Raw genomic sequence first — 25792 nt, 5'->3', positions numbered from 1 at the left:
GTGGGAAATGGCTGTGAGGTATTGTATTAGTTAGGGTTCTCTAGAGAAACAGAATCAACAGGGAACACTCACAAATATAAAATTTATAAAAGTGTCTCACGTGACCATGGGAATGCAGAGTCTAATATCCACAAAGTAGGCTGTGAAGTCGATGATTCCGATGGAGGGTCTGGATGAACTCCGCGGGAGCGGCTCACCAGCTGAAACAGGAAGAGCCTTCCTCTTCTGAATCCTCCTTATAAGGCTTTCAGTGATTAGATTAAGCATCACCCATTGCAGAAAACATGCCCCTTTGGCTGATTACAAATGGAATCAGCTGTGGATGCAGCTGACATGATCATGATTTAATTCTATGAAATGTTCTCATTGCAACAGACAAGCCAGCACTTGCCCAACCACCACTTGGCCAAGTCGACACATGAACCTGACCATGACAAGTGTAATTGTGACTTCCCCAGCTCTGTTCTCCCTCACATACCTGGGTCTGCCTTTTTCCTGTCTGGCAACACAACAAAATGGTAGACACACTGGACAGAAATGCCACACTCAGCATTTCCTTTTGCTATGCCACCGTGACCTCCAAATGACTGGAGACCTAATCGTGATAAAGAAATCATTTCTGGGCTCTAGAGTTGTCCTTCAGATACTCAGCCTCCAGAAAATAAGTAGAAAAGATGGGCTGAGATGCTTAGGGCCGGGGGGTAAAGACAGGCTCCTTGCTGGCAAGGGTGACATTCGTCAGTACAGAAGGCACAGCACGTATGGCCCAAGGTAATTTTAGGGACCCCCCCACAAATGTTTTAACTTCTTTTAAAATAAAAAGAAAAAAATAAATATTGTAATAATAAGCATGTATTAATGAACCCACCCTGGATTATATTCATCTTTATAGCAACAGAGTCATAAAATATAATATTTAATATTTTTTTTATGGAGAAAGGGGTTCACAAATGTCACCATGTGGCCTGGTCTACAGGAACCATTATTGGAGTTCTCACATCCCACTGCACAATGGCATAGAATTCCTCTCTTCACAGCCCTTGCAGCCCACCCTAACTACAAAGCCAGGACTTTTTTGTTGCAAATAAAATACAAGACAAGGATGAAAAGGAAAGACATTATTATGCAAATATTATGGGGGCAATTAACATTTTCACAGGCATTATGACTGCCTATTCACAAGGCTATTGTGCAGTTGTAATTCATTCTAGAAGGACTGAGTGCTTAATATAACTTGAACATGTGATAATACCTTCTAAAAGTTTCATATTTCTAGTCCTTTTAAAAGTTTCATATTTAAATGGTCATCTGAAGCACCTTGCTTTTAAATTGGGAATTCTAATTCTAAAACCAAAGCCTGATTAAATATAATACTCTTTATTTTACTAATTCAGTTTTTTTCCTATTCAATTGCTAGTTGTTTACTTTTTATTTTAACTATTACAGGTTATTTGCCAAGAAAAAAAAATCCCGTTACATTCTAAGACCCCAGAATAAATTGCACTTATACAATTATCTCTAAGTAAACATTTTCATGCATAACAATTCCCATCTAATCATCACTGAGAACCATGCTTTTCAGATATCATGATACAGTATGCTGATAATTCTCTGAAAAACCTGAGTTGCCATAAAATTAATATTTTCAAACAGTGAGTGCTAATAGTAACTACACAAAGTACTGCTGTGAATTTAGAATTCACACTCTTCTCTTTAAATCTGTAGAAACCTTATCTCTTTAGTTGTCTCATCTCCAAGTTAACTTTCTTTACATAATTTGCTGAAATGGTTTGAGAATTCGTACATGGACACAGTTGTGTTTCCGGATGCACAACCTACTTCTAAAATTTGCAAACAAACCCATAACTTTTCAAATTGTGAAGAGAAAGCCAGGGATAATTTTGAGTCCTTTTACCTCCCCTTTGAAAAGCTAAAAAGGCTTAATACCTTCCTTGTACTTACCTCCTTCACCACTAGATGACTTGTACTTTTTCTTTCTTTTCTTCTCTCTTTTTTTTTTAATTAATATACAGGATCTATTTAAGATACAAAAAGTTGTCTTTGCAAGTATTGTATTAGGAACATAGACGGATCTAAAAAGAAAATTGTTGAATTTCATTATTCTTCCCAAATACATCAGTTGTACCCAAATTCTCTCTCAAGAATTTTATGTCCACGTTTTATTGGTTGAGGTTTGCCTTTTGAAAGCCAATTAAAAATGCAAAAGATTTAATAAGTATACCCAATTCTACTTCAACAACATAATAGGTAATACTGACAACCCAAAATCATTTAAAATTTTTCTCCATTTTCTGTCTCCACAAAATACCAAATTGAAGAATCAATTGTACATGGACTCTTGCTGACTGAAGGTTGAATGAACTACTACTGCCATCAAGTGTTAGACCTTATTTATCTTTTCCAAGCCATACAAATGCATAAAACTAACACCAAGATTGCAGTGTTTTTTCAATTTAAAAACACAAGGTACACATCATAAAGCATGGCATGACCTCTATGTCATCATTACAGCACTTACTGCATTTTCAAAATGCCAACAATGTCATTTAAATCCCCTTAAAAAAAGCTGTTAACTAGTTAATACTTTTTTTCCCTTGATATATATGGCAAACAGGCCCTGAGGTGACCCCCAGTGATTTCCCAACTCCTGGTGCCCATGTTTGATCCCTAACCATTAAGTGCTGGTGGGACCTGTAACTTGCTTCTGTTAAAATAAATTCTTAGACAAGATATTATTCATGTGAGTTTATTTGAGCAGTTCACTATTCACCAGTCGGGCAGCATCCAAACCAGATGTGGAAAGGAGCTCCATGGGGTGGGGGTGGGGACATGTGGGGTTAAAAAGGAGGAGCTCACTTAGGACAAATGCAGAAGCAAATGAGAAAATGTTCTGATTGGCTGACAGTTAAGTTTCCATTCTGCATGGGTGTGTCTTACAAAGTGGGGAGCAGATATAATCTGTATGCATGGTATGCCTGTTCTGACAAGCCATCTCTACTGTACTGACAACTGGTTTACTACCAGGTGTTGCTTATCTACTATTCCGTAGGGTGCATTCCATCAGTTCATCTTCTCAGAAAGCCCCTCCAGGTCAACTATTTTGCCTTTCTGGAAATCCTTTTTCAGAAAGGCGTCCCTCCCAGCAGTGCCCAATAAAGGTGGCCCTTTTATTTTACTTAACACTTCTGACACCAATAGAATATGGTAGAGCTGATGGGATGTCACCAATGTCAAGCCTATGATTGTTACCCCCCCCACACACAAACACACACACACACACACACACACCCATCTTGTTAGTATGCAATAGGGACAATGTCCTTGCTGGCTGGTTGATGTGAGCTGCCATACCGAGGAGGCCCAGTGGCAAGGAACAGTGGGCAGCCTCTAGGAAATGAAGGTGGTCTCTAAGGAGCTGAATATGGCCTTGGGAACCTGTGGGTGGCCTCTATGACCAACAACCACAGAATTCTGCACGCAGAAGGTAGCATGCAGCCAACAACCACATAATTCTGCTAATAACAGGAATACTTTTTGTAGTGGATTCTTCCTGAATTGGGCTTCCAGATAAGAACCCAATCTGACCAAAACTTAAGACTCCAGCTTGGTGAGATCCTGACAGAGGACCCTGCTAAAAAGTGTTCTTGGATTCCTGATACCTAGAAACACTGAGGTAATAAACGTGTGCTAAGTTGCTAAGTTTGTGGTAATTTGTTAAGCAGTATTAGAAAATAAAAACAGTATATAGTGGTAAGTGCATTGCATTTTAATGTTGGATCAAAACATTTCATTTTGCAGAATTTGAAGAATATGGGCTAATTAAAAATGTCTGTAAAAAATTCTTAATTGGACTTTAGATGATTGCATTTAATGTACTCTTGTAATAATCTTTCTGGGTGGCTTACTAGTACACACAAAAAAATATATCATAACCCTAATCTATAGAAAAAAGCTAATAATCAAAAGTCATAATTTTTTGCTTCTCTTAAGTAGAAGAAGAGTGGGAAAGCCAATACTGAGTCAGTGCTTTTAGTAGGAAGCAGGATAATGAAAGGTAAATGTCTCACCATGGGAGAAATATATAAAGCCAATATTGTTTGTAAAAAAAGGTTACATCAAACTGATTCAATAATGATGGCTTTAATGATGTAGAAAATGAGTTAGCCATATTCTTAAAGAAAAAACTGATGGGAATTTCACCACAGTGGTGTCAATTTCCAAGGCTCTCAGTTAAAACCCAATCTTTTATATCATGACGTGAGGAAAATAAAACTGGAAAAGTGCCATTTCGTTTTGAGGTAAGCAGAAGAGAAGAAAGGTAACTACCAAATGTGTGATTTTACATCTAGAGTCAAACAAGGGGGCACTGGAGACTCAAAGTAACAGCATTGTACATTTTGAGTCAGGCAGACTTGTCTTTAGAAAACCACTGAGCAGATGAAATTGAGTGAAGCCTGTGGAGTCTACAGGTCCCAAGACAATAGTTGGAGTCTTGATCCAAGTACCCCCATACCATTCTCAATTTTCAACCTGGAATGAATAAATGACCTTTCAGACTTCAAGGCTTTCACACATTTTGCTTCGCCGTCATTTAACGGAGGCTGTGCAAACTTGGTTGCAGGGGCTGTGCTTCATTTTACACAATTCCACTCACAACAAGAAAGTATTAAAGAAAGATACTCTGCGATGATCTTCTCTGGGATGAAGCCTGGCAACCCTACCTTGATGCCGCTACAAAGTGGGACGAGAAAAGGGTACAGTCTCAGCAGAGGGAATGATACCTATTTTGTGATGGGCACAGGGTTAGATGGCGTTACATATACTGAATTACCACCTTTAAATTACCAGCTTTAAAAGGCCTAAAGTATGTAAACATGATAATGATAGCAGTTAACAGTTAAGAGTTTACTGTGAGCTTGTGCTCAATGCTTTCACATAGTGTTTTATTTAGTCCTTAAAGCAATCCTACCCAATAGCTACTATTACTATACTCATATTATGGGTTATGACATAGCATGAACCTGAGGCTTACAGAGATTAATCACAGGTAAGTTGAAGTTGAACCATGTCTATTTAAGTGAAAGCCAATCTATATGCTGTAGATGCTACGAAGGTCCCCAATGTATGTGCTGTATGATGGCCAATGAAGGGACCAACGGAAAGATATAACAGGAGTAAATGTACTCACAAGAACAAACCCAAGATGTTCATGCCAGTAACAATGGTATTTGTTTAGTCAACGGACATTTGTCCGGGATTCCATAGCTGGCAGAGTACTTTCCTACTCGTAATTCATTGACTCTCCACAAGACTGCTATTTTAAGTGGGTGGGTTGGACAGCAATGTAGAATTTGGGCTCTGGGGGGCAAAGGGGCCTAGGTTTAAATCCCAGCATAAGGGCCCTACAACATGGGGCAAATTAAACTCTCAGTCCCCGAATCTTTGAAACGTGGCAGTGAGACTACCTCACAAGGCAAAGGTGAGCCCCTCTGTGCATAAGCCCACGCAATAAATGCGAGTGGCCCTCTGGTTGTGAAGGCTGGACGGCAGTTCCCAGGAATTAAACGAGTGGGCACTGGACACAAGGTAAGGAGTGAGGCCCAGAGTTTCCAATTCTAGTAACCTTCTCTTTACCTTCTCCACCCCGCAAAGGCGTAGGATAACATTTCTCAACATAAAATCTTTCTCCCCAAACTCCGGGCTTCACTTGAAGGCCCACCTTCTCTATCCACGCAAATCAGGGTGATACAAACTCTCCAAATAAACTGTACCTCAAGCCCTGCCCGGGTTGGGTCAACCCCAGCCTAGACCCCTCTTTCCCTCCCTCAAAAACTGCGTCACAAGCCCCCTACGAACTTTCACGGGGCCCCTGGTTCCCAGCAGGAACCCCACCTCCAAGCACAGGGAGAACGACCTCGACGTCTGATTGGCTGTCACCTAGGGCAACCGAGGACGCGATGGGCACGTGGGGGACCCAGCCAGTATTTAAAGGCTGCCGCGGCAGCGCCACCCCAGTCCGGCCAGGACGGCGACGGGGCAGCACCTGGGTTGAGAGGGAGCAGCAAGGTAACGCGCAACCCCTGCCTCCCCAGTCCCCAACCCGCGCCTCCCCCGAGGCCGGTGTGTGGGACCCGGGAGCGGGTCTCACTGTGCATTGCCCACCAACAGATTCCTCCCCTACCATCCTCACCCAGCCTCAGACCCACCCAGCCCACCTGGGGCGAGACAACCCGGGTGCGAAGGACAAGAGATTAAGACGGAAGCGTGAGCAAAGCAGAAGAGGGTCTCCTGGACAGAAACGCGTGATCCCTGCGGGAGGTCGTGGCGCGGTGCTGGGAGACGCGGGCTGGCGAGGCTCTCCGGACCGTCGGATCTGGCCAAACTTGACGATACCTTCCAGGACGCAACCGTTTAGACTTCTCGGGCCTTCCTGAACCATGACCCAGACCCTCAACAAAAGGGAGGACCCTCTTAACCTGGGCGGCGGCTGGGCACCCTCGGCCCCCTTACGCACTTGGTCCTACCACCGAAGGCGCAGAGGCAACCCGATTTACAAGCGGCGGTACTACTATGGCCCCAAGGTCGAATATGAGCCCCCGAGGAAATTGCCGAAGCAACAGCACGGCCCAGGTCCTTGGTTCCAACCACCGCCCCGCCGGCCCTATTGGGCCGTGCATTCCAACTGCGGGCGCCGGCGAGGGCACTGGCGCCCCCCTCCGGCGGCGTTCAGGAAGCCCGCGGGCCTTGTGCAAGTGATCCGGGTGTACGGGCTGCACCCGCTCTGCCTCTGCTGCTGCTCCTGCTGGCGCGGGCCGCACATCCCGGGCTGGGCCAGGCCCTACGGCAGGAAGAAGCGATGGGGCCGCAGAGGGGGCCGCGGCCTGCGCCGCCAGCCTCGCCGCTCCTTCCGCAGGAACCCGCGGGTGGACCTGAGCACGTTGCTGCGGCCCGTCAACCTGTACGGGTGGCGGGCGCCGGGCATGCGCGCGCCGCGAAACACCACCCAGTTCATCATGAACCAGATCTACGAGGACATGCGGCAGCAGGAGCAGCTGGAGCGCCAGCAGGAGGCGCTGCGCGCGCAGCAGGCCCAGGTGAGCGGCGGCGGCGAGGAGGACGCGGCGCTGCAGGGCGCGGGGTGCAGCTCCGGGCAGGATCCCTCCCTGCTCTTCAGTCCTGCCCCTGGGGAGGAAGATTTGTCGCTCACCCCGCAGTCGGTGGGGGACGAGGAAGAGGAGAAAAATGATGAGGAGGAATGGGAGGAGTGCGAAGGGGAGGAGCAAGAGGTGAGAGAGGAGGAGGAGGAGGAGGAAGAGGCGGAGCCCGAGGAGGAAGAGGTGGAAGCCGAAGAGGAAGCGGAGGTGGAAGAGGCTGATTCCATGGAGGAGGAGGAGCAGGAGGAGGAGGAGGAGGAGGAAGAAGAGGAAGAGGAGGAAATAGAAGAAGAGGAAGTGGGCGTGGCAGAGGAGGATGAGCAGAGTGAGGTGGAGAACCGTTTGCCTCTGGAGTTGCCTTTATCACTCCTAGTAGGGGCTGAAGAAGACGGAGGGAACTTTATGAACTGTACCTATTTAAGCCCGAAACAGATCATTCCGGAAGCGTCACAGGAAACTCTGCTCCTGTTACAGGACATGAACTGTTAAATGAAACATCAGGCAAGGGATGGAGCTGATTTGAGGCTAGAATGGATTAGCAGTTTATTAAAAGCTAATTAAAAAGTGAGTTCCATTAATAAACATATCTATGTAAACCCCATCTTTGGCCACTATAAAAATGTTTAAAAATTGATGTGTTTGTGTATGACTGCGGGTGGGGGAGGGGGAGTTTTCTGATACAATTTAACTGGAAATGATTAAAGGCCAAATATTTTATTACTGCAGTTTGGATATTTTCATTGGCGTTTTCCTCTCTAGACATCTGAGAACATTTTTTTTTTTAATTCTGGCGTTGCTGCAAAATGTCACTTCTTGTTTGTAACAAATTTATACAGGTTTCTATTTAACGAGCTTGGAATCAACAGGTAACTTTGACTGTTAAGTGCTTACAAAAACATACTCCATGGTTATTGAATCTCCCCCAGTGCTCTTTTTATTTTTTATTGTGATAAATCTTCACACATATTTTTTATACGTGGTACACAATCAGTGGCTTACAATGTCATCACATGGCTGTATATTCATCACCATGATCATTTTTTTAGAACATTTGCATCACTCTAGGAAAAGAAAAAAAAAGTACATACCATATGCTTACACCTCCCTCACATTGACTAGTGTTTCCATCTCCTCAATTTATTTTACCCTCTTACCCCTATTTTTATTTATTTTTATCCATATTTTTTACTTACTGTCCATACCCTGGATACAAGGAGCATCAGACACAAGGGTCTCAGAATCACACAGTGGCTCTGTAAATGTTCTATCTTTGTACAACCTTCGAGAATCTAAGTGCTCTTAACCCCCAGTGCTCTTAACATGATAGCTGAAGCCATTGTAAAACATCTATATTTTAGAATATATTTATATATTTTTTTCCTTGTAGATTTTGCACCTTCAGAGGTTCATTTTTGAGGGTTGTGTTTTGGTAACCCCATTTGCAGTCACTTGTGGCATTGCTCATGTATATTCCTTGTTCCACAGTGCTATGGATCTTCCTCAGAAGAACCTGGAGTTGCTTCTGTGGAACTGATTATCTGCCATGGCCTCAGCAATCCATAATCCATGCATGGAGAGGATTCCCCATGGTCAAAAGTCAACTTGCACATCTAGTTAAAATCCAAGGTAACTGCAAACAATGGAACATACTTTAGGTTTTGAAGTCCTGTTCCTGGATTATTCCTTGTCATAGATTCAGAGGAAACATAAAAAATAGTTTTTGCAGAATTGATTTTTTTTAAGAAAGATTATTGGCCCTTTTGGGGTTGGAATGTCCCCTTCATTGTTTCCTGGTTTGCATTCCTTTTTAAGGAAAGTAAAACAAAGATGTGTGCGAGCTTGTGTGAACTAGTTTATTACAATCCTTCAAAACGATAGCTCTTGTTCAAACAAGAGCCGTTTATGTCTCATAATTGAATACAAGGTTTCATCCATAGCATATTCCTAGAATATCCCTAGATGATGAATTTGAACCTGCCTTCTCAAAAATTGCATCTTTTGACAAACTATATTTGTAAGTATAGCTTTGCCCACAACTCAGTGTTTATCTATTAAAGAGAAGATTACCTGGGTGTTGATTTTTACTCCTATGTCCTAGTATATTGCAGGTTTCAGGGTAATAAACTTAGGCTGTTAGATAAAAAAAAAAAAAAAAAAAAAAGTATCCTGCATCTCTTTTCTCATTATTTGAATATCAGAAATCTAATCAAGCTAAATAGAAGAAAATGAGCATGACACAAACATGACAGGAATTTTTAAATTGCACCAAACATTACAAAATATAGCACTGGAAGACCAAACATTTAACTTTCTACAAGGTGAAATTTCTGGTGACCTGTAAAAGCATTTTGAAATCGAGCATCCATTGGGGTTTGTGTTTCTGTTCTAATGTATATACGTAGGGGAAAGACAAGGCTCCTGCTTCTGATGCTGTTATAAATCCTTACCAGTCAGCTCATAAATGTGTCAGCCAACACATTTGATCTATTGTCAAAATGAAGTGTTGACATTAAAGAAGCCCTTTCATTTAGCATTGAATTTTCTCACGATCACATCTGGACAATACTCAATTTATTCCTGGAATTAATTTTATTTTAAAATAAATAACTTAAATGCATTAGTTACCTCCTTATGTACAAAGCATCGTCCACCAGTCATTGGAAGGCATAGGAACATGAGCAGTGCCTGAAGCAATTAACAATCTGGTTCACTAGCCATTATTCAACTAATATCTACTGAGCTATTGGTGCCACGCATTGTGAATAGTGATAAGGACACAATGGTGCGGGGTCGGCAGCCGAGGTTCCTCGCACTCCGCCCGCCTGGGGAGGCCGGGGTTTGCTAAGTCCGGGTCTCGAGGGGTCTCCGCGCCAGCGAGCGGGGAGTGCGATGATCAGTTGCCTCCGAGGGGCTGGAGCTGGTTTTGGAGCGTGCGCAGCCGACGAGAGAAATGACGACCACGGGACCAGGAGGAGATAGCAAGTCTGCGCACCAGGACGTTTATTTGAGGAAGTACAAGGGTTTATATAGCGGTAAGGAGAGGGTGGATTAACTGGGAGAAGGGATGGTGTCTGATAGTGATGGGTAAGATGTGTTTGTTTCCGATTGGGTGCGGGGTTTGCACGTATAGTTATATTAGCATGATAATGAGTTAAGCAGGTATGTTAATGAGTTAAGCAACATTATAATGTGTGGTTAGCTTTTGTCCTATCAGGTATGAGAAGCAGGATGGTATGATATGAGGTGATATATGCGGTTACTATGCTATCCTATGAAGAGGTAGCTAGCGTGTGGGGTGATATACTTGTCATAGGTTGCTGGGCAGATAGCTGAAAGCTGGGGCCGTTTCTAAAGAGGAAGTTAACTGAGGCCTAGTTTGGTTAAGAAGAATCTGAAGCCTAAGGCCTAGGAGCATAAGTATGGCTATGTATACAACACAATGGTAAATAAGCAATATTTCTACTTAATAGTTTACTAGAGAAAAACGAGCACTAAGTGAAAAAATTAATCACTGCAAGTTTTATGAAGGAAATGTACTGCTATGAAAGCATATCACAAGGGAACCAGAGGGAAACTGGGGATGTTTACTGTGGGCAGGGGAAGCTGTGGTCCAAAAGCCCAGATCTGGGAGGAGCTTGATGCCTTTGAGAAACTGAGGACAGAAGGAAGAAAGTGTCCTGAAGGAGCAGCCAATAAGAAGTGAGAGGTAGGCAGAAGTCACATTATCTGTCCATTACTTTCTTTGCTATTTAAATCTTCTGGAATAGACACCAAAAGAAACTTATTAAAAGTAGGATACCATAGTAATAGATGCTTGAACTCTTTTTATTAGCTAGACATTGTGATTCCTTTCCTTTACTAATCTGAAAGGCTAGTATGGCTTGAACTCTTTTTATTAGCTAGACATTGTGATTCCTTTCCTTTACTAATCTGAAAGGCTAGTATGACATGATTATGGGGTGGTGGATAGTACAGTTTTCAGACAGACCTTCCCAAACACGAGCATGCAATGAAGGGTCCTCGGAATTGTTCTCAGAATATTGGAGCACCATAGCTTTCAGCTCTTCTGGAGAACTGCTGCAGTTCATTCAGTGCAATTTAATGATGATTCAGACTCAAGTGTAAATATGGCAAAGGATAAACTCAGTCTTAATGTTAGAGGTAAGTGTACTCTTGGAGAAATTAACGGTTTTACAAAAAATGTTCATTGTTGTTCTTAAGCTGTTTCAAAACTTGATATCAGAGGAGACAAAGAACAAAGAGCCACTTAGTCATTTCTTTCAAGAGAGAAGGTATTATTTCTTTCTGTCAATAATAAAGGATACTATAAATCATATATTTAGAAAACCCTGGCTAGATAAGCAGCTTTGAAGTCTCTTCTGAGATGTTTTCATGTGTGAAGACTGTGGTATTTTCCTTTCCTAGTGACAGACAGCATTTTAAAATTTTATCTTGATTATTTTATCTGCACAGTAACTTAAGGGGATTTCTCTGTGAAAATGTTAGGTCTCTAAGGATGGTAAATACACTTGACATTTAGATCAATGCTGAGTTCTATGTGTATATGATTTCATAAAATTCAATAACATCTATATATGAAAAAGAAAGTGTTTCTCACATATTTAGCTCCATGGACATAAACACAAGAAGTGAAATAAACAATCTCCTGCCAGCTATCCCAACCTAGAGTCTGGGAAATAAATTGGACATTCTCCCAAAGGGATCTTGGGGTGAGGAATGGATAGTACTAAGAAAACAACTTAAGTATAACTTTGGTCTTAGTAGCAAAATCAGACATTTATGTATTCAGGCAGGTTTCTATTAAAGTAATAACAATTGAAAATTACCCTTAATATTAATGCTTCCAAATCACTTTGACCTCAAGTATCTGTGTATTTAAAGCAAAATCGTATTATGGCCATATCCTACCTATTTTAGTAGTAGCATGATCATTTATTTAGTTTTAGCCAATTAATGACCCAAGATCAAGATCTGCTGATGGAAGAAATGGGTTTGGGTGGAGGGGCATGGCCTGAATCTGTGTGCTGCCACGCATGATTAGGGTCTCGGTTTCCTCAATCACAGCAATCCTACTCTGTTGCCTCTCAGGTTTGTTGCAAAGACACCAATATTTAGGAATAATTGCATTATAGATTGTAAATCACTATTAATCATTATTCACAAAACTACATTTACAATCAGATGTATCATCTCACTTAATTTCTGAATACTGAGTCTGCCTCAATTCATTCACAATGCCTAGGGAAAACTCAGTTAATTGTGGCTCTGAGATAATCAGATATTTCAGTTGTTACCACTGAATCTAGCATGTACCAACTTGTTCTTGAAATTCTGTTTTGGCTTCTGATGGAACAGTACCTAGCTATTCAACCTGTGGTCCTTGGACCAGTAGCCTTGGCACCATCCAACCACGGGTTAGAAATGCTGAAGCCCAGACTCCCTCAAGACCTACTGAATTAGCATATGCCTTGTAGCAAGATCCCTCAGTGATAAGTATGCACATTAAAGATCTATAAGCATTGTTGTGGTTTAAGGGTTAGACTCACAGTTGAGGCCTCTGGGTAGCTTAATGAAGAATTAAAATTGGGGTTTGTGAATTCAAAATTTAATTTAACTACTCGTGTGACCCATCACCCCAGGCAGGTTGCTGCAATTTTGGCTTCTCATTTTCCTCATCTGTAGGAACTCATTACCAAGCATTCAGAACAGTGGCATTCAATTATTACTAGTTATAATAAGAACAAGCACCCAATAAATACACAAAAGACAACATTGACATATTGTATGGTGCTTAGAAGTCACTTGTTAATGATTAAAATCACTATAAATACAAAATCCCACAAGATAATTAGCAAAATGATTCATTAACTGCCTGGTTTTCCCTAGAATAACGGCAATTGGATATGTTATTTGAGCTGCACACACCACTGTGCAGGTTATAAGAATCAATCAAATCTCTAGACTCGGGGTGGGGCCTAAGGTAGTGGAGATTAATGAATAAAAGCATACCTTGCAAATTAAATATCACCAAAAGCAAACTTTTAATACCTACTGTATATAATTGTAGATTTTGCCTAATTTCTTATTGATTGTGGCATTCCACTGACTGAGCTGGGAGATTCTAATATCAAATGCCAGGCTAAGGTCAAGACTAACTGTATATGTGTTTCTTTCAGTGAATTCCCCAAAATCAATATTCACTCTTAAAAACAATAGTTTTCTTCTTTTTAAAGTTTAGTGAATTCTATATGTAATATTTTCTACAATAAATCCATAACATCAGGGTATTTACTAACACAAATATTTAAGTATAGAACAAAATTATATAAAACTTTTTCCTTTCTTTTACAAGTTCTGCCTTATGTCATTTTTTAATATTCTACCACTATTAATATAAAACTGCCACCTAGTGGCAAAGGTGCAAATTTAAATATGATCTAATGATCACTGTTTTGTTGGGTCTTTACAGAACCAATTTAAAGGACTCAGAGCAGTAATACATATAAAAGGAATATTGTAAAGGTGTTGGCTTAAAGTATAATATTAAGATGTACTATTTGATTATGTTGTCATTTGCTTTCCAGAAAGTGTTTAATGATTATTATCATTTTTAATCTACAAGACTAAGCCATAAGTATAAAATATGAAAGTGTATAAAGGAAAGAAAGGATGGGTAAATGTAAGAGTCCTTGAATTCCCATATATCATTATTTTTATTGCTATAGTGGTTTTATCCTGTTAATAGTTTATCTAAAGGCATTACTACAATAAATCTATTTTGAATTCCTTTTAACATTAACATCACTAATTGACATTAACAGTCTGCACTGATAGTATATTTATTTTGCTTTAAAAACTAACATCAGAGCAGACAAGTAACAATTGTGATTAATACTTATATACTTACATTTTGTATCCAAAATGCCAAACCAAATAATGGTTAATAATTCAGTCCTGAGAAATAAAAATGATAGTCTGTGCTTGTTGACCTAGTTTTAAGTAAAGGACTTGTGATAGTCAATCATCTCTTGGGATCAGATCATCTTTTAATTTATTGATGATCGTTGCAGTTGCTAATTAGATACAACTTGTTAAGGAAAGAGATAAATATGCTTATTTATTGGTCTGGCACCCAGAGGATAATGTCATTACTGCCCTATTTCCAGCTGCTTTGCTACTTCTATTGGGAGCATAAATCAGTGCTAAGGATTGGTTCTGCCTTAGCCTTAGAAGCAGCTTCTTCATTTTTCTACTTTCTTAGAAATGCAGTTGATTATTCCAGAGCCCCTTTAAAAAGAGTAGTTACTTCAGCTCTGTACTTCAACACTTCTTTCATTGATACTTCTAGTATCCTTTTCCTTTTTTATTGTAGTTAGTTGTGAATGGCTCTTTTCTTCTTATAAAGGCCTAGATGGCAGGGAATTGATTATCTCTGTTTCTGGTGTAGTTTTGTACATAAGAAGCCCTCAATAGATATTTTTAATATTAAGAAAGAATGAATAAAATGCTCAAAGTGACTTATTCCTGACCTGTGTTTATTTTTAAGTTACTTTCAGTAGGGGAGCATAGGGAAAAGGGAGCAAGGAAGGAGTTATTGGGGTAATGGGCACCCAATCACATATCTTGCACTCTAAACTCTGTTACACATTACACAGATCCTCATGGGAACTGAACACAAAATGTTTTCTGGCCTCCAACTTGCTGGGCCACAAAATCACCTCTAGTATGAACCCCCAGGATGTTTCTTCTCTTAATATGCACCTTAAATTTCATAAGAATATATTCCATATTTAAACTAGCATTTGCTGAGCCCTCACTCTGAGCTAAGCATATATGCTTTGCAATGAGGAAGCTGATGCTCAGAGCTATTAACTTATCCAAGTTTCCATAGTTAATAGGTGACAAGGTGGGAAGTAACACTCTTTCTTTATATCCTTTACATCATAATGTGAAATTCAGGAGAAAATCTGCCACTTAGAGGGGAATATGATGAAATTTTGGGTTAGTTCATATTACTCAAGGACATAACTTTGATTCAATATCTAAAGTCAAACGTATGCAGTCATACTGCATTTTACAGTACTGTATCTGGAAAAATGCTGAGTTTCAGTAATTGATGGGCAAAGGTTTTGTGATAAATTATTCATAGGATACATTTTAAAGAAGAAAAGAAGAGTGCACAATTGTACTAGAATATTCACATTGTTAGAGAATTTTCCTGACTCCTTTTCCCCTTCTAAGGTGAGAGTATAAAGCTCATTCTGATTGCAGAATTCTTGATTCTCTAAATTAGGAATCAGCTATTGCTAATGGAAGTGGGTGGAAATGGAAAATTGCTAGCTGCTGGCAGGAAAAGAGCCAGAGGGCTGCCACATGGCAGCCACAGTTAGGGAAAAAAATAAAATACGTTGAAGAAAAAAGCAGTAGCCAAAGTCAGGAGGTAACTTGAAAGGAGACGGGTATAATGAGTCTCAGTGTAAAAGCTGAGAAAAGTTTGTCATCAGAGAAGCATCAGGTATTACCCAGAAGACAAGAATCTAAACAGAAAACAACATGGATGAGACCTAATAGGAAATAATAACAGCTCTTTAACACTTTAACTAAGAATAATACTATATAAGGTATTATAACTACCATAAGTATGGGCAAAAGACAGGCAATTTAATTTTGGATGTACATTAAAATGCTCTTTTCTTCAAAGTATCTTTTACATTTATGCTTATCTAAACATCCCACATGTTCTTCACCACTCCTTTACTTTAAGACTTTTTTCCTTATAAGTCACTATTAGACTTTGCATTTATCATGAAAGGGTTGCTAACTAATAATGTACAGTGAATATATTAGCATGGATTACTTATCCAGTGTGCTGGTTTGAAATTATTTACCCCAGAAAAGCCATGCTCTTTTAATCCAGTCTTGTGGGTGCAGACTTATGTGGGTGGGATCTTTTGATTAGGTTGTTTCCATGGAGATGTGACCCATCTTGAGTGGGTCTTAATTAGTTTACTAGAGTCCTTAAAAGAGCTCACAGAGAGAGAGCTAAGAGCTGACACAGAAAGCAGAGATATGAAAGCAAACATAGACATTTGGAGATGCTTGGAGACAGACAGAAACTCAGAGCAGAGGCCACTGGAACCAGGAGCTGAAAACAATGCTTTCTGTGAATAAAGGGCCAGCAGATGTCATCATGTGCCTTCTCATGTGACAGAGAAACCCCAGAAGCGATTGGCCTTTCTTGATTGAAGGTATCCTCTTGTTGATGCCTTAATTTGGACATTTTCATGGCCTTAGAATTGTAACTTGTAACTTAATAAATCCCCTTTATAAAAGCCATTGCATTTCTGGTATATTACATTCTGATAGCATTAGCAAACCAAAACACCTAGTTTAGCAAAATTATTAGCTTAGAAAGATGAAAGGATGTTAACCTTTAGGGAAGAAAACAAAATTTCATGTTGATTCAAATGTAGTGATGCATTGTCACTCAAATGCAGTGATGCACTGTCAGAGGAAGCTTGCTGATCTAGCTAACATGCACAAGATAAATCATGATACTTTGCTGAAATCCTTGAGACCAAGTATGTTTTGGAACGCAGAATTTTTCACCCTTTAACATGTTCATTATTATTAGTCATTTTTATACAAAACTTACAGGACTCCAAAGTTTGGATTTTTAACATACCTACCTTGCAAACTGAAAATAATCAGTGCTTACTAAATTTAACACAATATAGAATTATTATAGTTGGAGTACCAAGTAATTAAAATGATTTTACCAGGTAGGATCAAATTTAGTTATTACTGGGGTGGTCTTAGACACATCTAGCAACCAACTCCCAGCCCTTGCCTACCTTTCACCATTCCTTTTCTATTGTGTGCAGATGTTTCAATATGTTTCCATTCCCTAGCATGTGCGGGGCCAGAGGTGTGTTAGATCAAATCGGGTGGTCTGACTCCTAACCTTACCTTAAACCTGAAACCCAAAACACGGAACAAGCAATTCCAGCTGCTTATCAGGGCAGGAACCCTCAGTAAGTAGCCCGGGCTCCTCTCTCTGGGGTTTTACAGGTACTCAGCTCTCAGGTAGTACAGACATCTCTCATCTCTGATGCAAAGTGGAGCATGTAGAGCCACCATCCACTGACCCAGATCTGCCTCTCTGGAGGACCATCAGCGATGGGATCTCTTTTGGACCCTTTATTCAATGTAAGTACTAAAGCAGTTTTTTGCTGAAAGCTATATGGTGTCAGTCTTTGTTGTGTCTGAGCCTGTGTTCCCATGACACACAGTTTAACCACCCGCTCCACACTTAACCCAGGCAGATAAATTCATCTTAATGTATCTGTCTTAGTTTCCTAAGCTGCAATAACAAAGGATCGCACATTCTAGGTGGCTTAAAATAATGTCTGGAGGCTAAAAGTCTGAAATATTGATGTTGGGCAAGGCTTGCTCCCTCTGAAACCTGTCGGGGTGAATGCTTCCTTGTTTCTTCTAGCTTCTGGTGTTGGCAATCCTTGGTGTTACTTGGCTTGTAGATGCATCACTCCATCTCTGCCTCTGTCCTCATGGGGATTTCTTCCCTGTGTCCTCATAAGAACACCAATCATATTGGATTAGGACACTGTTTTAGTTTGCTAAAGCTGCTGGAATGCAATATACCAGAAATGGATCAGCTTTTATGAAGGGAATTAGTTACAAGTTTATTAAGTTATAAGTTTACAGTGCTAAGGGCTTAAAAATGTCCAAAATAAGGTATCCCGAGAAAGACAGCTTAACTTCGAAGAATGGGTGATATCTGTCACATGGGAAGGCATGTGACTAGAATCTGCTACCTTCTTTCCAGTTCCACTGCCTCCAATTTCTGATTCCAGTAGCTTCCTCTCTAAACATCCATGGGTCCTGACTTAGCTGCTCCAGGGCAAACCTCTGGATTCTATCTCTTAGCTTAGCAACTCATGGAAAGGCATGTGACCACATCCGCTGGGCTCTGGTTCCAGTCTAACTGCTGTCGCCTATCTCAGCCAGTGCTGTCTTTTGGGGCTTCTGCATTTCCAAACATCTGCATCTAAGCTTTTCCTAAATATTTCCCCTGTCGGCTCTTTTAAGGACTCCAGGAAACTAATCAAGACCCCCCTTGAAAGGGTGGAGTCACATCTCCATCTAATCGAAAGGTCACACCCTACAATATTGAATCAGAATTAGAAGAATAAGCCTTTTCTGGGGTACATAACAGTTTCAAACCAGCATAAACACCCTCCACCAAATTCAGTGTGATCTCATCTTAATTTGAATACATCTGCAAAGACCTGATTTCCAAATAAAGTCACAGTCACAGTTCCCAGAGATTAGCTGTTCAACAAATCTTTTGGGGGGGACACAATCTAAACTGTAACAGCATTTAAGTCTTTTCTACCCCATGACCAAATATTCCATTGAGTGCTAACACTAAAAATATATTTCATATGACAAAAACAGCTTCTTTTGGTATAACACTAACTCCTGGTTATCTATGAAAAATGGAGAGAATAGAGATAATCTAAAAAAGTTATTGAGAATAATTTATATTAACCTTTGCCTTGCAAATGTTATGTGTCTTCTACAGTAGATTCACCTCTTACTGTTTTCCTCTTTTTGCATGTGGGAGGGTGGTTCTTTCATAAACATAGATTTAAAGCAGGAAGAGGACCAATTTGGGGAACAATTCATTCATTTATCCATAGTAGACACATGTTTTGTGTCTCTACTATATGTCAGGCGCTATCCCAAGTACTCTAGAAACATCTAAGGATGTTATTCAAAATATTTATGAAAGAACAAACACTGAACAACTCGCACCATGGAAATAACTGCATAAAATATAGCCACTCTCCCAAAGTGCTTACCATTTAGTGGGGAAAATCCATGAGTTAATATGCAGTCAACAAACAATATGACAACTGGACTAATAAAGGGAAATACAGGATACATGAAAACATCTTCAAATAATCCATCACATTGTTTTCTCCCTATTTAAACTCCCGTCTGCTCCATAATTCCTGCATTAATCCAGAGACATATGGTTAACCAAGAATTATCTTTAGAACATGCGAGTTAATTTAAAATCATTCTTGCAAGGACTTTTTGGAAAGTTGGCTTTTGAAGTTAGTAACCTTTTTTTCTTTTTAATCTATAGGACATAAATTTCACCTGGTTGCTGAGTCACCCATTTAAAACCACCTTAAGATTTGCTGCTATTTTCAAATCCCTATACCTGTAACCTTACATGTAAGAATTAAAATGTGGATTATAGTTCATGTTAAATTTGCTTTCAGAAAATACAGTAATTCTCTAGGACATTTATCAAAAATTGAAGCAAAGAAAAATTAGTCCATTTTTACCTGGATTGACCAACTAAATTATCTGCAACTCCACTTTTCTGATTTGGGACCTTAATCAGAAATGCTCAAAAATAATTACATGAGTTTTAGGAGAAATGCTTTTGCTAATTTGTAAGACATTAATTCAGACTGACATTATTCTGATAAAGATCCATGTCAGGATCTTCAAAAAAAAAAAACTTACAAATATTTTTACTTATTTTTAAATTGAAAAACTTTCCTGGAATATAAGTTTTATACCTATAATCAAATGGTAGGATATATATTTTCTGAAAATATTTTGAAGTTTAGAGATAGAAATTAGAAGTCAAGCCCTAATGCATAAGCCAAAGTTATATGCCCTTCTAATACCAGTTTAGTTGGGAAGCAAAACAAAATTGTGCATAAGCACACATTTTAGACACACAATTTGAATGTATTCCCTAGCTGGCCCACCTCAGTTATTGAAATATGAGAACATTATACTTGTTCTTTTCCTTAGATGTACCATTCGGTGTTGTGCAGCATTACAGTGCACTGCGGATGTTGCTTTGACATTAATTTCCCCTAGGTGGCGAGCTTTTCAAAGAAGCTAGGCGGGCACCTCCACCCAACAGCACACTTAGTAACACCACTTAATATTTAAATCCTACACTAGCTCCTACTTCCATCTCCACTGTACAAAAGAAACAATTTTGGGATGTGATATGATTTTAAATGGTTTCCAAAATCTCGCCAAACGGAAGAGATACTTCAAAAATCTTAATTTGATTTTAATTTTAAAAATTGGTTAACCATGGAGGTGGCTGTGAAAGTATGTATTTTAATTTCAGTCTCTTGGCTACCTGTCTATAGCACTTTTACTGCTAAAATGTTGATATTATTAGTTAATGAAATGCTTTTTTGATCTCACGAGTGGTAATTTTCACATTGCCCACAGTTGCACTTGTGTGACAACTCCTCCGTATGGATGGTAAATAACGAGAAACAGCTAGGTAGGGCCAAGTCAACTTGCATCTTATGCCCTCTCATAATATATTAGGAGAGAGAAAGAGACTATAACATAGAAAAAGACTCAGAATACTTGAATGCTGGTGAATTATAGGGAGTGAAAATATCCAAAACAGTAAAATAAGAACATTTCTGTTTCTTCCTGCAATCTCCTTTACCCTGTTTATCATCTAAAACACTCATATCCACTTGACGTTTGTATGTATGTATATATAAATGTTTTTTTGAGCCATCCTCTATTTTGAAACTTCACCTTTGCTTTGTAAGTTTTGCTTAGCTCCACCTTAAAGCTTTAACGAGCAGGAGAGTCAAAGAGTATGGTTCCAGGTTCTCTTTACTAAACGCTGCCATGGAATTATTTAAATATTCCTATAATCCTTCAAGGAAAGTAAAATAGAGACTTAATATTTGTGTAGCAGTTTGCAAGGCAACTTCACATTTGTTCTGTACTTTGAAATTTTGAACAGCCTTAGCAGCTTGACAGCAGGAGTTGTTCTCATTTTATAATGTCTTTCATCAAGGTCAAAAAAATGGCAATTGAGAAGTCAGGACTCAAAGCCTTTTCATTTTCCTTTGTAAACTAAATAGATTTTTGGCTGTAATCAGATCCTTACGATGAGATCCCAGTTCTCTCTCCACTTCCCTTCGCCCAGACCCACCCACACATGGCATGAGGTTACTGCTGTAATCAACAAGAGGAGCTGTTTCAAATGTGAAGCGAGCTGCTACCAACTAAATAGCCTCTGAGAAAGGATTTACTGAACCACTTTACAAGGATTTCTCAACTTTCTCTTTGGTCCCCTGAACAGAGGTCGTCAGCGATAACGCTAAGCGTAGACATCAGTGTGCTCCCACTGAAACTTTAGCCAGAGTTCATCTGGACGGGCTCATCTCCACGTATCTTACAATTTTACCCTTGGCCACTGCTCAAAATGCAAGGTACATCGCGCCCCCCCCCACGCCCCCCACCACTTATCTCGATTTATCTGTCCGTCTTCCTCTAAGGTTTCACTGATAAACCTCCTTTCTGATCGTCTCCTCAACACTGCTCTCTTCCCTCCTCCCTTTCCACTGTCACCTGTGGAAACCCTCAGTCGGGGCTGCTGCATAATTTGAGGGGCTCAGTGCAGAATGAAAATGCAGGGCCCCTTTGCAAAAAAGGAGTAAAAAACGTTTTTTTCCTGCTATTTCTTTATCGACCTGTCATGGTGTTCGTTATTTGTTATTTAATGTCGTGGGCACAGAGACACTGGCAGAGCAATTGTAGACTCTCACAGGTCCCTGTCAAGAACTAGGAGTACAGACAGGGTTTGCATGCCTGACCCCAACCCCTCCCCACACCTATGTCCAGGCCCCTGGTAAGATCGATGATTAAGGGAGCAGGTAAGTAAGATCTTATCCCAGGGAGGTAAGGAGAAAAAAAGGAGGTAGGAGCATTTGTGAGTCAAGATTCCAAGTCGCTGGTGCATGCTCTATTTTTCCATCAGACATCAATTACAAAACGCACATTCAAAGATAAAATTGTTAAGACTTTCAAGATGGCACCCAGAGTGTTAAGCCCCAAGGGCAAGGCCCCTTTTGAGAGGGAGGCTCTGTGTGACTGCAGTGGTAGAACATTCATGAGTCTTGGCCTTGCCCTCCATGGTAAACAGATTTCCTAACATTTTCAACCTTTTTACACACTGGGCCTTCTGTCTTCCTAAAACTGGGAACTCCTCAGAGGAACTTGGCTTTCTTTAAAGCAGTCTGAGTATTCATTGGTTATCTTGTATGTTTATGGAAACTAACTGGGGTGAGGGTGAAAAGCTCAGTCTCCCAGGTCTACAATCCTGCCTCGTGTATAAACCATTAATCTTTCAACCTAATGCAAAGTGCATATCATTGCTGTGACTCTGCTACACTCCTCCTTTTCAACTATCAGTCTCCTGTGTTCTCTCCACCTCCCAGTGATAAGTTTCTTAGCCCTAGAGTATGTTCTTAGTCTCCACTCCCAAGTCATGCCATCTTCCTGGCTATATGAGTGACCATGCAACAGTCATTATTACAGAGACCCTGAACTCAATCCCTTTGGCTTTCAACTCCATACTATTTATTTATTTATTTTGGAGTAAGCAGGCAGAAAATGTATTGAGAAGACATGTGAGAGAGCACATGGGCACCATAGAAGAGACAGAGGGAAGGGAGGTGAGAGGCTAGTCATGTCATTTTTTTTTCCCCATGGGCAGGCTCCAGGAATTGAACCCAGGTCTCTGGCATGGCAGGCAAGAACTCTGTCACTGAGCCACCATACCCACCCCCAGTCATTTCATTTTGAGTTCCTGTCCTGAACCTTATCACTTGGTCCCACTAGATGGATGAAATCTGAAATTTTTGTTTCTATTTTTTAGCAACTTTTGTTCTCTTATTCTGTACTTCAGTCCCTTATTCTCATAAGGAATAGCATGATTTCCTAGGGGAGAGGAACAGATTCTTTGGATGCGGAAGAGAAAGATTTTTATCTCTTTTAAATTGTCACATTTTAAATTGCCCAGTGCCACATTTCACAACTTTTTTAGATGATTGTATGTACTTCTGAGAGTATTACCACATAGCAATTTTACACACACACAATTCCATTCTGAAGATTTGAGGGAAAGGAGTTCTGGCTTGCTTCTTCATTCTCCATCCTATTACCTCTACTTGTAGGCTCATTACATATTTTTCTTTGACTTCATGAGAGTCCCAGACACTCCAACACTCATTTTTCTTTCAGTCTGCCAAGCCCTTTCTGACTTCACTTTATCATCAATGTAACAAAATCTCATGACCTATTACTGGAACTGCTTTGTAAAAAATATCCTCACATCCCTTGTCTTTCCATTGAACCAGCCCAGTAAACTATGAACTCTAGACCAATAATAATAATAATAAATAGTACCAAGCATTATTACATGCACTATATGTTTCATCTTGGTTTTATCTAATTTAATCTCCACAATGATCTTGTTAGGTAATATATAGTTATCCTCAAATTATGGATAAGGAAACCAAGGATCAGCAAGTTTAAATAATTTGTTCATGTTATCTCTGAAGTTAAAATTTGTGATTCTCAAACTTTAGTATGTAATAGTATCATTTTGAGACCTTCTTAAATAAGAAGATTCCTGGGTGCAATCCCAAAGTTTCTGATTTGGGAATTTTGCATAGGGTACAGGAAACTGCATATCTAATAAGCTTCCCAGATGATTTTGTTAGGGATACTCACTCAAGACTCCCATAACCGTCCTTTCATTAGGACTTCATTGGGCCTTCCCCTGGGTGGAAGGGAGACTACCAGAGCTGGGGGGCATCATGGAGAGCCCTCTGAATTCATTTTGGTAGCTGCTGGTCCCATTAGTATTGACTCTTGCTAACAAAGTGAGATTAGAAGGATCTGTGTCCAAGACCCACTAGACTAAAAAACCATACAATGAATAGTAAAATATCAGCTCACAATCAGAACATTATATTTAAAAAGTTTGTTATTGACTCAACTTGAAAGTACAGCATTAGTTATTACTACGTCTAATGCACAATTTTAATGATTTTTACCATTCTGACATTTCATAAAAATTTTCTAGTGAGTAATAGTGCCTACAAACTGTTGGTAATAGTTCTAGTTCTCACCATTAGTAAATAAAACACAGAGACATGCATTGATTGTGTGAAATTATTCACATAGTGATTATGAGAGAGATAAACAGGATCATTAATCTTGTTATAATAAAATCATATAAAAATCTTATAAACACATGCAATTTAAAATGTGTTAATAGCAGGAACAGCCAGCAATTTTGTTGTTTAATAACCTGATTCTTCTGCCTTGTTGATAATATATGCATTGTAATGATTGCCTTTGAAAGTCTGGGACTCTACATGTCATTATAGGAATTCTCACTCTTCTACATTTCCTACAGTTGCATAAAAACCTGCTTTAACCGCATTCATATTATTCAAAAGTCTGATAGTTGTTTGCTTATCCAGCATATATGAAGAAGCTCTAAAATGTTATATTCCATTCTTCTTTTTTTTTTTTTCCTTCTCCCAGCGGTTAGATGTAAAGAGTTGGTTTAGTACATTACCAGACACAGGTAGTAGGTTCTTTTACCCAATGAGCTCAAATGATCAATTCATGAGACAACAGAGTGAGAAAATTTATTGCTAGGTGTGAAGCAGGCAATCAGATAGGCTATAGACCCCCAAATCTGTCTCCCTGGACTGCGGTAATTCTGATTGTTTTCTTAGAGGAAACAATGACAGGGTTTAGGATAATGAGCACAGCGGCCCCAGATGATGCGATTAGAAGTGATCTAATTATTGAGCATACACAGATTGACTACATGCTTGATCACAACATATATAAGAAAATGCAGCCTTAATATGATGATAGACATGATTTTTAATATTATAATGATGTGTAGGTCACTTTTAGGTCAAATCTAAGCTGTTGTGCATGTCAACCTGGCCCATTTTGGTTAGATCAGTCTTGGTTATCAAGTTAACTTTGGACTTGGGCTGGGTTAGTTCTGGGCTGACCCAAGACCCTTCATTAATAAACATTAGGGTTGAAAAAGTTTGAGTGGTTATAGTCCAAACACCCTTAAGGAGAGGGATAGAAAGATCAAAGGTGATGATGGAGTTATACAGAGAAGATAGGATTTAGCAAATGAATATGATTACTGAATCATTAAATTGATATCTCTTTTAGTCTCTATCTTAGAGCAGCTAGAAGTAAAAGCCTAAAATTATGGAATTGTAACCCATGTCAAACTCTGAAATCTGTTCTACAACTAATTGTGGTACTGTGCTTTGAAATTTATTGCTTTTTTTGTATCTATTTTTCAAAAAAGAAACAGAAAAAAAGTCGATTGTGATGATAAAAATATAGGAGGCTTGTAGTCTCCTATATACTGCAGCAGCTAGAAGGAAAGATCTGAGAGCATCGTATGGTAGCAAACTCTGGGCTCTGCCCTATAACTACTTGTTGAGGGGTCCTTTGGAAACTACTGCTTTTTTATTTCTCTGCTTTGTATATATGATATATTATACAATAAAAAATTAAAAAATAAATATTAGGAGTTGTCATTAGTGATCACAAGACTCTAAAATCGAAAAACTAGATAAATGGGTACTGGTAGAGGTTATTCTCAAGGTTTTTACAATCACAAAGGAACAAGATAGAAGCTATACAATCATTATCAGAGATCA

General features: G+C 39.6%; 1 protein-coding gene across 7 annotated transcripts in view; it reads left to right on the top strand.

The window, feature by feature from the left end:
- Positions 1-6458: 6458 nt before the first annotated feature.
- CCER1 (coiled-coil glutamate rich protein 1) overlaps positions 6459-25792 on the top strand; it is a 59478-nt gene continuing 40144 nt past the window's right edge. For 2 of the 7 annotated variants that reach the window (XR_013155861.1, XR_013155860.1), the window contains exons 1-2: positions 6459-7739; positions 8661-8801. Coding sequence is in view for 1 of the 7 variants with exons in the window: in XM_077111584.1 (XP_076967699.1) it covers positions 6459-7664 (1206 nt within the window). In the remaining 6 variants the exon portion in view is untranslated. Of the gene's footprint in view, positions 7810-8660; positions 9147-10772; positions 10882-17267; positions 17406-21375; positions 21483-25792 lie in introns of those variants that run through there. The other 5 variants (XR_013155857.1, XR_013155858.1, XR_013155859.1 and 2 more) reach the window with 5 other exon arrangements.

The sequence above is a fragment of the Tamandua tetradactyla genome, chromosome 7, assembly GCF_023851605.1.
Source record: "Tamandua tetradactyla isolate mTamTet1 chromosome 7, mTamTet1.pri, whole genome shotgun sequence".
Lineage (NCBI taxonomy): Eukaryota > Metazoa > Chordata > Mammalia > Pilosa > Myrmecophagidae > Tamandua > Tamandua tetradactyla.
This window is presented reverse-complemented; position numbering and strand designations above follow the sequence as displayed.